The 12,406-nt window shown below is 43.5% G+C and overlaps 1 protein-coding gene across 1 annotated transcript; it reads left to right on the plus strand.

Moving 5' to 3' along the window:
- The first annotated feature begins 971 nt into the window (after positions 1–971).
- On the plus strand, positions 972–11,984 carry LOC124470829 (slit homolog 2 protein-like). The gene is made up of 4 exons (XM_047025012.1): positions 972–1,780; positions 7,677–7,748; positions 9,932–10,003; positions 11,871–11,984. Exons 1-4 carry the CDS (start codon positions 1,587–1,589, stop codon positions 11,944–11,946), a joined length of 414 nt encoding a protein of 137 aa, XP_046880968.1. The 5' UTR covers positions 972–1,586; the 3' UTR covers positions 11,947–11,984.
- The last annotated feature ends 422 nt before the right edge of the window (positions 11,985–12,406 follow it).

Raw genomic sequence — 12,406 nt, forward strand, 5'->3', positions numbered from 1 at the left:
AAAGCACAAGGATGAACAATTCAGTAAATCTTCACAGAAAGTTTTTTAATCTTTTTCTAACCTTTTTCTAACCTTTTAATACCTTTATACTTCTATACACCTGCAGCTTTCAAAGTTATATTACTGTGTCTTGTAATTTATGACTGTTATTTCTTCAAACTTTATGCCATGTCATTTAGATGTTGGTGGTTGGTCAACAGGCAAACGTGTCGGCCACATAGTTTTTTTCAGTGTGTCTGTTTACTGGTGTGAACATCTTGAGCCTGGGAATTAACCTCTGGCCCTCTACGCTGCTGGTCTCCTGCTGGTCTCTGGCTCTACCAGCATTGTAGTGTAACACACAGGTGCACACACACACACACACACACACACACGCAAATCTGATTTATCCATTTACCACTGTGTGTAAAATCTCTCCACACATGGTCTACAGCTTAGCCAGATACGGACGAGGATGGAGATAGAGGGATGGACAAGTAACCTGGGCTTCATCCCAGACACTGTTATACTATGAATATAATGGAGATCTACCTATGCCCTATTCCTTCAGTGCAAAATAACTTATGTTGAATATCGTTTGAGAGAGAAGTATTTCAACGATACTTTCTGTATGACCAGTAGAGGGCAGTGCAATTACAATATAGGAGATACGGGTCCTAAGAGAAGAGATGTGGTGAGAGTATGTAAATACATAAACTTAAACTTTTAGTTTTTTATGATCTTACCTTATAATTACTTTGGATTATTTTACATTTTTGGAAACTGACACTTACATTTTGATGCACAATTGTTTCATGTGAATTGAATGTCTCATTACAATTCAGTTGTATTGAAGGAAAAATCTTAAAGTAACTCGTTTTCTCAGTCGTAGATGAGGTCCACCAAAAGTACTGGGATTTTAGTCTTTGGTGACATCAGCATGGTAAGAACCAGTAGGAATCTGATGTTAAGGGAATTTTGGGGGTTGGAGATGTAGGTATGACATTCTCTCTCAGACTCCAGCCTACACGCGCTCCACAGAAGTTTGGTGGTTACGTTTTCTTGAGTGTCGAATCTGTACCGATGGAATGGGGCAGATAGATGCTCACGCGGTGGAGTTTTAACTAAAACTGAGGAATTAGTATATTTTCCCAACTTTTTCACCTCGAGCCAATAACTTTTATTTTACAGGATTTTTTGTGTAATTGGTGTGGACTTTTTGGAGTTTCCAAAGAGTTTATACAAAGTTCCCTACGACTTTTTGGATTATTAAATTTTAGAAAGGAATTTACCATTAAGATTACATTTATACTCGTTATTAATAGTTCGCTGTCTCCTTTGTGTAGAACAACATTATTAGAAAACAGCTGAACACGAATGAGACTTCGAAAGAGCGCAACTTATGATCGATTTTCTTGAGGAGTTGTCCAACATCGAAAAACTTTAATTACCCGGTTTATCCAAGTGAATTGTAACATACTATATGAACGTGTTATTGTTTTATTAAGACCTGTTAATTTGGGGGATTTGTCCTCACAGAATATTGAACTTTTTGGCCATTGATTTGTTAGTTCTAAGGCTCAGTGGATATCGGCTCGGTGGATATCATGGGACCGACTGAACAAGAAAAGGAGACGGGGAATCATTGGCCAATTTGGACTCTAATGTTCGGGTTGTTCCTGTGTATTTCTCCTGTGGACGGGTGCCCACATAAGTGCAGTTGTTCTGGTTCACATGTGGATTGCCAAGGTCAAGGCTTTAGGACCGTGCCAAAAGGAATACCAAGGAATACCGAGCGTTTGTAAGTAACCTACTGCGACACGCACCGTTATTTTACTGCATTGTTTTGCCGTTGCTATTTTCCAAAGATAACGATTTATGTGGTGAATGAAATAGGTTTACTTAAAAAAAACTTTTTTACGCTGATGAAACCGCTCAACAACCTGTCTTACTTTCTTGAGCGAGCAAAGGTGGCAACCTCTGAACTAAACGCTAACCAATCCTTCAATCAAAAGTGCACGTCAGAGTCCTAGTTTAAATAGAGGCTACCTCACAAACCCGCTAAATAATTCATTCAACAAGACTTTCAAGCATCATTTGAGGATGTGGCTTTTGGACTGATCTTAACACGAGTCCTGAGCTCCAGTACGCTAACAGTGTTGCAATAATGACTACAATGATCTGGTTCCTGAAGCGGCTCAGCGTGGTTTAGACTGTGACATTGTAAAAGCACATCACTTGGAATGTGTCTCTATGGGGTTAACAGTTATTTCCATGTGTGGTGCAGGTGGTAAGTGCGGTGGGTAAATCTTTTAATTTGTGAATTTCATCAAATTTAGGGTCAGCTCTTCTGGGGATCAGATATTCATACTAGACGTGTCTACTCGTTGTCAAGAGTGGCTGCGCATAGAAGCGTGTGTTATGAGGAAAACTAGGCATGCGGGCTTCTCTGGGGGGCAGTTTATTCCAGGCCCCAGCATCTAGAACGCCCCAGAGTGTTACTGTTGCTCTAATGATGAGCTCAGATCCCATGCTGGGCCCTGGTGCCATGAGTTCACTGTTGGAAAACGCTTCCTCTAATAAACTGGTTTCTAACTTTCGCATAAAAGAAATAAAATACATGTATGGCTATTTTGCACTGAGAAAATCACACCTCGATAAGACCCTTGGTTATGTTCCATGCACGCATACCTTCTCCTGTTTTTAACTTTCTCCTTTCCTTCCTCGTCTCCCTGCTTTCTTTCCCCACATCTATTCCCCCCCCCCCCCCCCCCCCCCCCCCCCCGTCTAATTTCTTGCCTGTTATTCACCCTCATCTGCCAGTATCTGAAGAAGGCCAGTGTACAAAGCAGTCCTCACAGCTCTGCTCAGTTTCGCACCTCTAGAACAATGCATGTGATTACTGGTGGTGTGCCACACTCCTGTCTGCTCCTGGCTCACATCAGCTTCCTGCTGATTGGCTGATGCACAATCTTGACAGCCGCACCCACAGTCCACCAATAGCCTTCCAAAGAATTCTTCAGAGAGTGGGAGGAAAAAGGAAGGATATGCTTGCCACCATCATCCTTTCCTCTTTTCATTAATTTCCCTAATCACCTCCATATTAAGATTAAATTATGCATGCATACTCCATTATGAGACTATAATTGTGACCTAAACTGGTCTCCCAGATTTTTTTAGACATTTAGCCCGCTAACCCAAATCAAAGCTGAAGCAGGATAGACATACCAATCCTGTTTTAAAACTCATCCTGTAAGTGGTGAACAGTTCACCAGGTCTTTAATCCTATCAGTATGGATAAGTGGGTCGTTTACTAAACACTGGAGACTAGTTGACCAGTTGACCTCACTTCGACTCTCCTAACAGAGGCTTCCTAGGGGCACTGTCTTTTGAGAAATCAATCTGCTGTCCACCATAAAAATAAAATAAAAAAGCTGGTGAAAGCTATTTGGAAGTACTTTACCCCTGCCAGTAATTCAAAGGCCAGAGGCAAAGGCTGTCATAAGCTGCTAAGAAAGTGCTCCAAGTCACAAATGTCCTTGAATGGGGTTATTTCAAAATGAAGTGACATAGAAGTCTGTGTGACTAGTCCAAGAGGGTCTGTCTTGCAAGACTGGCTTTGATAGTCATAAGGACCAAGAGGTTATTTTAGGTTGACACACATTGGCATTCTGTTGTTGCTCTGCTGTTACCAAAGCAAAACACCAAGCTCCTCTTTCTCCCCAATCTGGACGATCTTTCTATTCTCATCTCCCGCTCCGTTTAGCGAGAAGTGACACCGTGTTTATCCGTGGTGACCAAATATGGGGAACGCTGCTCAGGTTTTCTGCCTTTGTCACTGCTGATGTAAGCTGAGGGTCGTAAAAAAAACACACCATGTTGCAGCTAGCAACCCAGTAAACAAGGAAGGCCTCCAGAAGTCCTACCCTGCTGGTGCCATCATCAGGATGAACTGGAGGGTGGCCGTCACCGAGACTAGGCGAGTTCTTACTATTACATTGTCTAGAATGAGGGTTATTTAGTCAGATAGAGATCCTGGGAGACCAGGAACACTTGAGAACTACTGTTAGCTTTTGAATGAAAGATCCAGCATCAGAGTTCCGTAGACCACAAGCTTCCCAGGAGTTTACAATGGTCCCACAGACTAAACCAAAGCTCTGGGGGTTTCGGTGGTTAAACCAATTGGTCTTTATTGTGTGTAACTTGGTCAGGGTTTCCTAAAGGAGCATATCATGTGTTTTTTCTTTTTATGTTTTATTATTACTATCGCATTATATTGTATCTTTTTGCTTTCTGCTGTTTTTGTTCCTTTCTGGTGCTTCTCCAACGTTTCCAAGATCATTGTGTGAACAGCAGTATATGGGTCTTCAGTATAGGATAAGTATTTTTCCTTCTGTATTATTGTGGTTGTTTTTAGAAAAACTGCCCCTCGTGTTACTACTTCTAAACAAGTAGACAGGAACATAATCCCCCTCATTTGTTAGGCTGCTTACCTGTTTTCTCAGGGATGAGGATGTTAATGTGAGAGTCACACCGTTTTTACTGCCACACCAAACTCCATTCACCAGTTACAGTACAACAACATACATCTACAGTACCTGGACTGCTAATCTTTCACTAAAAGGGAGCTTCACCAAACAGCATAGGGTCTCTGCAATAGTGGCTGGTCAGAGATAATGTTCGTTTTTGCAGGCTGAGCAATATCTTTTCTGAGAAGAATGGACATTTATAATCAACTAATATAATCATTTCAGTCCTCTCCTTGTGTTCTGTGTGTATGATCACTACCTCTGGTTCCTTTAGTTCAGAAGCCGTTACCGTGACTCCTCACAAACCTCCGTTGTCAGCTCGTTTCACACCATCCCTTTCACCACTGTCTGAACACAATTACTGCCACCTCCAAGATCACCTAACAACAGTCACTTTCTAGTGATATTGTGATGTTTGAACATTGTCATCAATCCGCCCTGGTTTACATCAGGAAGACGGCAAGTATTTGATCTCAAACTAGTAGTTGGTAGAATGACAAACCTAACAAATTTGACATGGCAATATCAAGCCATGTTTCCAGAAGGGTAAAACCAACAGGAATGAGGAGATCAGATGTTCTGGAAAATAAGGGAGGGTTGTGGTAGGGAAGGGAGAGAGAGCCATGGGCCATGTTACACCCTGGAAACCATCAATATTCGTGATAAGAGCCTTCCAAAAACATTGCCTCAGCGGAGCACCCAGTCTCATATGACTCGAGGCCCAATGGAGAGGGCAAGCAAATGGGATGAAGGAGAGAGCGGAGGAGAGTGTGTGTGTGTGTGTGTACTTTATTTATATACATACATCGAGATGATAGCTATAGCTCGGTGTAGATTTGTCCAAATGTCTTTTTTGGACATCCAACCAAAAAGTGAAGTTCTGCTACTACTTGGTTTTGCTGCTCAGCACAGGATGTTTAGTATGACGTGAGCATACGTACAGTAACTAGTGGGGATCATTCTACTGCTTGAAAAACCCTAACATCTACAATTAGACAAAGAATTCCGTTGTGGTATGGCTGACATCTGAGCTTGGAAGCATTAGAGAGGGATTCCACACCACAGCATCAGCCATGCAAGCCCTGAAGTATGGGCTTGAGTCTCTGTTTGGTCCATGGTCAATATTTACATCATGGATAAAATACAGCGTTATTGTCCCATCAATGTAACGAGCCTCATGCTTTGTGGCCTACTGGACACCTTATAGCCTACTGGACACCCTGTTCACCCTATAGTCTACTATTCACCCCATAGTCTTCTGCGCACAGTTGGCCTGTACACCCTGTAGCCCACTGTACTGTTTTATATTCATCACCAAACCCCTTATATAAAATGTATGTATTTTCAAGTTTAGACAAAAAGTAGTACCACTCCAAAGATTAGCCCCCAGCAGAAGGTCTGAGTTTTCCACTAACAAAGTATCTTATGTCAAAGAAACGGAGACACTGTGCTGTTGAAGAACTCAATTAAGATTCCATACATGGTTCAGAAGCTTTGAAAAGGAAATGGAACATACCTGTCTGCCTGCGAAGACCAGAGCAGCCCATTAGACCGTGGCGGCAGAGATTATGGCAGGAAACAGCATTGTGAAGTTTCAAAGAAAAAAACAAGAGTTTGAGAGAATGGCTATTCATGTGAATTAGGATTTTTTTTGCGGGGGGGGGGTAGGGAGGGGGGAATGAGTTTGGGTATCTGCTATTTTTATTTCCAGCAGATAAATCTCAATTCCTGTATGTGGTGTGCCTGACCAATAAAGATCTCCTGTGACTGATTTAAGCCGAGGTAAAGTGAAGTGCTCTGTCAGCAGTGGACCCAGACTCCTCGGTTCATTGGTTTACAGGCCTCGGGCGAGATGAGGCGGCGGGTGGTGGTGTTTGGGAGCTATTGTGAGCCTTGGACACCTGCTGTTTGGATTGCCACCTTATCCTGTGCACAAATGAAAACAAACAATGACCAGCAGCAGGGGTGCTACAAAAGCTGTTTGTAGATTTTGTTACCCCCACCTGGTTTTTAAAGAGCTGATTTTATTTGGCTCCATTGTGTGCCGTGTTCCCCCTGGATTTCACTGTTGGAAGTTTTCCACTGTAACAAACGGGGGGGGGGGGGGGGGGGGGGGGGGGAGTGAAAGATGGGGATTAGAAGGGAGTTTGGGAGTGGGAGGTAGATGTGTAGGATTGCCCGGGGGTTAGAGAGTGAACTGGGGAGAGTGGCAGGAGAGAGGGGAGGGGGGGTTGAAGGTGAAGGGGAGTCGGCTGGCTAGCTGTTAGGCAGGCTTGTGTCCTCTCCTAGGCCACAATATGGCTCCTATTATAGGTCTTTATGTGGATGGCTAGGGAAGCCTTTTGAAATCCAATATGCCCTTAAATCAGATTTATAAATGTTTGTGTACGTTATGAGAAAACACGCTGAGCCCACCGTTGCTAGATGTTGTGTGTGTGTGTGTGTGTTTCCATTATTGCCTGTGCATGTGCAGTAATGGAAGTGTGCACTGCTTGTAAGAGGAAAACATACCTCCTCTCTTAATACTTCCAGTGTGTCATAAGGTCAATAAACAGTACTCATGTAAGTCATAAGATATAAGTCTTCTATAAGTATTTGTCAGGACAAAATTTATATTATAATGTATACACATTTTAGTAACAATCTAGAAACAACAAGCTTTTGGCTCGAGTTAAAATGTCTCCTGTAATTTGTTTTATATGTATGTTTTTATTTCTACGCAGCAGTATTCGTTTTCAGAACGTTGAGAGTGGGTCTTTCTCACGATCTGTCTTGCCCCACAAATGTAGGTTCTCAAGCTAAATTAAATATTTGGTGTTAATATTACACACCAAGTAAAGAATGACTACACTGCCTCAGCTGTAGAGTCATCTATTCTCATCTAGCTGGAGAAGAAAAAAATCTGAGAATAATGTAGTGTATATGTAATGTAGCACAGCGTAAGAAGATATGATGATCAGCAAAGATGCTAATCTTTTTCCCTCCCTCCCTCTCTCTCTCTCTCTCTCTCTCTCTCTCGTCTCTCTCTCTCTCTCTCTCTCTCTCTCTCTCTCTCTCTCTTCTCTCTCTCTCCTCTCTCTCTCTCTCTCTCTCTCTCTCTCTCTCTCTCTCTCTCTCTCCCCCTCTCCCTCCTCCTCCCTCCCTCTCTCTCCCCCTCTCCCCTCTCAGGGACTTGGACCGGAACAACATCACCAGGATAACAAAAGTGGACTTTTCAGGCCTGAAGAACCTGCGTGTTCTGTAAGTTCCCTCATACACTAACCACACTACCTTCTGTTCACAATCCAATACTTCATTTGCATACTATTAACATATGGTCATATAACAGAAAATAATGAAAGGAATTGAAATAAGCCAATAAAAAAAATAAGTGATCATTGAGAGAAAAATGTCAGGCATAATTTACAATAATTCGTATGATTACAAAAAATCGTAGCCTTGGTACTTTTACCTTTTTAATAACTGCCAGTACCCCCGAGGGTCCTCCCCCTCCTAGAGCATCAGGATTTACACAGAGAAGGGTCTGATGTCGGAGCTGTCCTATTCACTCAATGAGCTCTCTTCAACCTCTTCTGCCTGTGGAGAGAGTTAGCAAGTGTGTGGTGTGTGTAATGAGCTGATGGACTGTAATCATTGAGCTCTTGGTGCTGTTTTACCTCCTCGATAAGAGCTTGTAAAAGAGGCGCTGCGGAGATCAAAATAACCCTGGAAGGATGGCGTTGGAGGGAGCCGTAATAGCCGTCTGTCCCACGTGTGGTGGGGCCCTGTCTGTTTTATGTGGTTGATGATTAACAGCAGTGACATTTCCCCCAGTTTTGACAGCATGTGGCGTGGCCTGGGGGAAGCATGGCCTAGGGGAAGCATGGCCTAGAGAAGCATGGCCTAGGGAAGCGTGGCCTAGGGAAGCGTGTGCTGGGAGTCTTGAGAGTAGAGCAGGACAGACAGGAGAGAAGCTGGTTGTGAGGGGCCATTAGCTCCTGGGGCTTTCTCTCTGTAAGAGCGAGGCACTTACGTACGCAGTTGCACACACATTCCTGCCTCACAACATACACAGGCTCTCACACACTCACATACACACTGATGTGCCTGACTCCTGGAGTCCTTAAGCCATTCATTTTAGACTTGTATCCCTGGGAAAGCCCATGAACTGCTCAGAGATGGTTGGCTAATGGTGTTTTCTAGTGTATTGTATTCCTTATCCCATTCTCTATACTGGACTATCTCTGTTAAGGGTTTTGGTTCTGAGTCAGCCAGAAAGCCTAGGTGCTGGCTTGTGTCCCATATGGATAGTAAAACATATAAAGCATACATTAAAAAAAAAACTATTAATTTGAGCCCATAACACACACACACCACATCTGTTTGGCTCTGAATACATTTTATAAACTTCAATAAATAAATCAGCATGAGGTCCATAATTTGGGCAAATAAAGCCGATTTTTCAACCTGAGATTGTTACCAGATCCACTGCGATAGACCTTTTACCAAAAGGGAGAAAGGTTATAACTGGGCTAAATTAATATGCTTTTTAACAATCAAAATAATGTACATTAACATGAAACACATTGTGCTTTTATATATAATACTTCTTACACACAGGGCTAGTCTGCCCTTGCATCTATAGTCCAGCTCAGTGGGTCTCTTCCCATGGCATGTCCAAAACAATGATTAATGTAAGAGGAGCACTCGTATATCTTAACATTTGCCGTAAAAAAGGAAAAGATAAAAAGAAAAAAACAATTAACAAGGCTCCTACCGCTGCCAAAGGGCAAAATTCCACATGAGAGGAATAGAATGTTCTGTCGTGCACTTGTACATGTCTCTCTGGCCTGCCTTATCTGGCCTCAGACAGCGAGCGCTTGAGTTTCAACCTCAGACAAACAAACAGACAGACTCTGTCTCTCTCGCTCTTCTCTCTTCTCCCCTCTCTCTCGTTTTCTCATCTCTCGTTCTCTCCTCTCTCGCTCTCTCTCTCTCTCTCTCGCTCTCTCTCTCTCTCCCCCTTCCACTTGCTTTTTCTCTCTCTGGTTCATGGATTACTCTTACAAGTCACTCTTGAAACTCTCAGACAAATTTAAACACATCATAATCATGACATGCCCTGCCTTTGTAGCGCCATCTGGAAAGCCTTACAAATCCTCAAACATCCGGCCAAGATCTTATTTCTGTTTCTAAAATAGGGGTAATGAGATTGAAGTGTAACATCTAACAACAGGTTGCATGAGATGTAATGGTTGTCTCATCTTAAAACATCTCCTCAATTCAAGAGTACGTGTTCTGATTTAAAACTATTGTGATAAGCTGTTGAACTGTTATAAAATGGTCCTGGTGTTTTATCTGATAATGTTTTCTCCCAAACTGTATTATTGTGTGTGTGTGTGTGTGAGAAGATAATCTTTCCTTGTCATCCCTCGCCCCATCAGGCATTTGGAGGACAACCAGATCAGTGTGATAGAGAGAGGAGCTTTCCAGGACATCGAAAAACTGGAGAGATTGTAAGTGTCCCTAAATGACTACAAGGAAAGTGTGTGTGTGTGTGTGTTCACCTGTCAGTAGACTGATCAGGGGTCAGCCTACCGCTCGGTCTGTTTCCTGCTCCTGTGTGCTGTACACACCCCGTCCCTTTCACTAACACAGAGAGAGACACCATCATGAGGGAGGGAGAAGGCTTTGACACTCAAAGGCTCAGCTTCAACTCCTCTTTTCCTCCACCCTGAGCGTAAACCTCAGCACTGTGGTGTTAGAAAGAACAGCCAGTAAAAAAAAACTTACTTCAAACAAACTTCAAAAGAAAATAATCTCTGCTTTCCTAGATCACTGACTAGACTAGACTAGATGTTTGACTGACTGGGCCACCAGGTTGTCTACACCACACCAGGGGGTACTGGAGTTCTTTCACTCCGGGCGCTTTGCACATTGGCTGTACCCAAATCTCAAGGTGCCAAGCCAGAGAATGTGTGTCGGAGTCATGGTGAAAATGCCTTCCCAGCCACAGGGCTTTGACTTCCATCTCCACCTTCCGCCAGACGATCTCCTTACCTGGATGTTATTCTGCAGGGACGTTTACCTTCTTCGCCAGCCAGGAATTTCACACCCCCCCTTACCCTCATTCATGATGAGGGTGTGTTTTTGTGAGACACTCACACACACACACACCCGAGGTGAGGAAGTTCAGGTTGGCTAGAGTGAAGGGGTAAGATAGATGTTGTGATTGTAGACAGAAGACTCACAACTGTTGTTTTCAAACCAATTTCTGTTGCTACCCTGTTAACTTTACAAGATTATCCGTTACAAGATTAACTTCAGTATTCACAGCTCTCATGCTATAGATTGATCTACGTTGAAAGTGCGGGGGGGGGTTAGCGAGAGACCCTGTATCTGGTGTGCAACATTGACTAGATCAAAGCACGGGTGCCATCGTCAGTCAGTGGATAGAGTGAGTAGGTAGAAAGTAGTAGAGAGATTTTTTAGTTGGATAAAGGAAAGTGACAGTTGAGGAGGGGGGGGGGGTCTTTCATGTTGTGTCTCCTCGAGGTCAGCTGAGTTCAGAGGCTGAGGCTTTAAGCTCCGTGGCTGTGTGTGCTGGGTGTGTGTGAGGCCGGTGCTGGCTGTGATAAGATCTGCCGGCTACTTTTTGGATGGATCCTCGTTCCCTCCTCCACATACTTCAGCCTCTGCCCCGTGACCTTCTACACCCTCCCCCCACCCCCCACACACACCTCATCCCTCAAAGGAGGGGTTTGGGATCACGATCAAGCTCTCCCATCCATCCCAACTTCCTACAATGCTAGCCTGTGATGTCTCACGTAGTTGATGGTAGCTTTCAAAGACGGGTGTTCGATAACCTATGCCCTGCCCTGCGGGAAGCGACCACAAAACAAGTTTTTGCCCAGCTGTGACCTCTTGACCCCATGTCACTGTCTTTCTGGTCCACAATGACCAGATGTCCGTCCACTTCAGAGGAAGAATCTTACGATGGATAGTGTGTGTCGTTTATCTTTGTTGCTTATCTGCTCTCTCAAAGACACAGATCTTTTGTGGGTTAGCACTTGATTTAAATCAAAGTTTATTTGTCATAGTCTCCGTCTTACAAGTGCAATGTGCAGTGAATTGCTCTTTGCTAATTCCGTAAGTGTTATTTATAAAATAGAAATAGAGAAAACATGACTTAAAATATGAAATAAATATATGTTCTATTCCCATACCAACATCCCCTATCCATTTTTACATACTCAAACAAATATACTTACTACTATATTGTATGTAAACTATTTCATATACTGTTATGTGCTTAAAGTCCTTGACACTTGGAATGAACTCCAGTAGTTGTGAGCATGCTAATGTGTGTACTGTTCCCTCCAGGCGTCTGAACAGGAACAAGCTGCAGGTTCTACCAGAGCTCCTCTTCCAGACCACATCCAAACTGGGCCGACTGTAAGTGTGCTCCTCCTCTCTTCCTCTCCTCGTTTTCCCCTCGTCTTTCTCTCTCTCTCTCTCTCTCTCTCTCTCTCTCTCTCTCTCTCTCTCTCTCTCTCTCTCTCTCTCTCTCTCTCTCTCTCTCTCTCTGTCTCTGTCTCTGTCTCTCTCTCTCTCTCTCTCTCTCTCTCTCTCTCTCTCTCTGTCTCTCTCCCTCTCTGTCTCTCTCTCTGTCTCTCTCTCTCTCTCCTTTGATATGTGATACTTAAAAAACACTGCTGTCAACTTCCCACTGGCTTCGTCCACTTTCATTGGTCTGGAGGGTGGTTTGACATAATATTTAGCTTCTTATTGGGTTTGAATATGAGGTGAACGGACGGTCAGAGAGCTGACATCTCTCCTCGTTTCTTCTCTCTCCATCCCTCCCTCGGGTGTTGGGTGTGTTTGATTTGTGTTGCAGCTCCCTGCCAGGCATCAGGTGT

The sequence above is a fragment of the Hypomesus transpacificus genome, chromosome 1 (genome assembly GCF_021917145.1).
Source record: "Hypomesus transpacificus isolate Combined female chromosome 1, fHypTra1, whole genome shotgun sequence".
NCBI lineage: Eukaryota > Metazoa > Chordata > Actinopteri > Osmeriformes > Osmeridae > Hypomesus > Hypomesus transpacificus.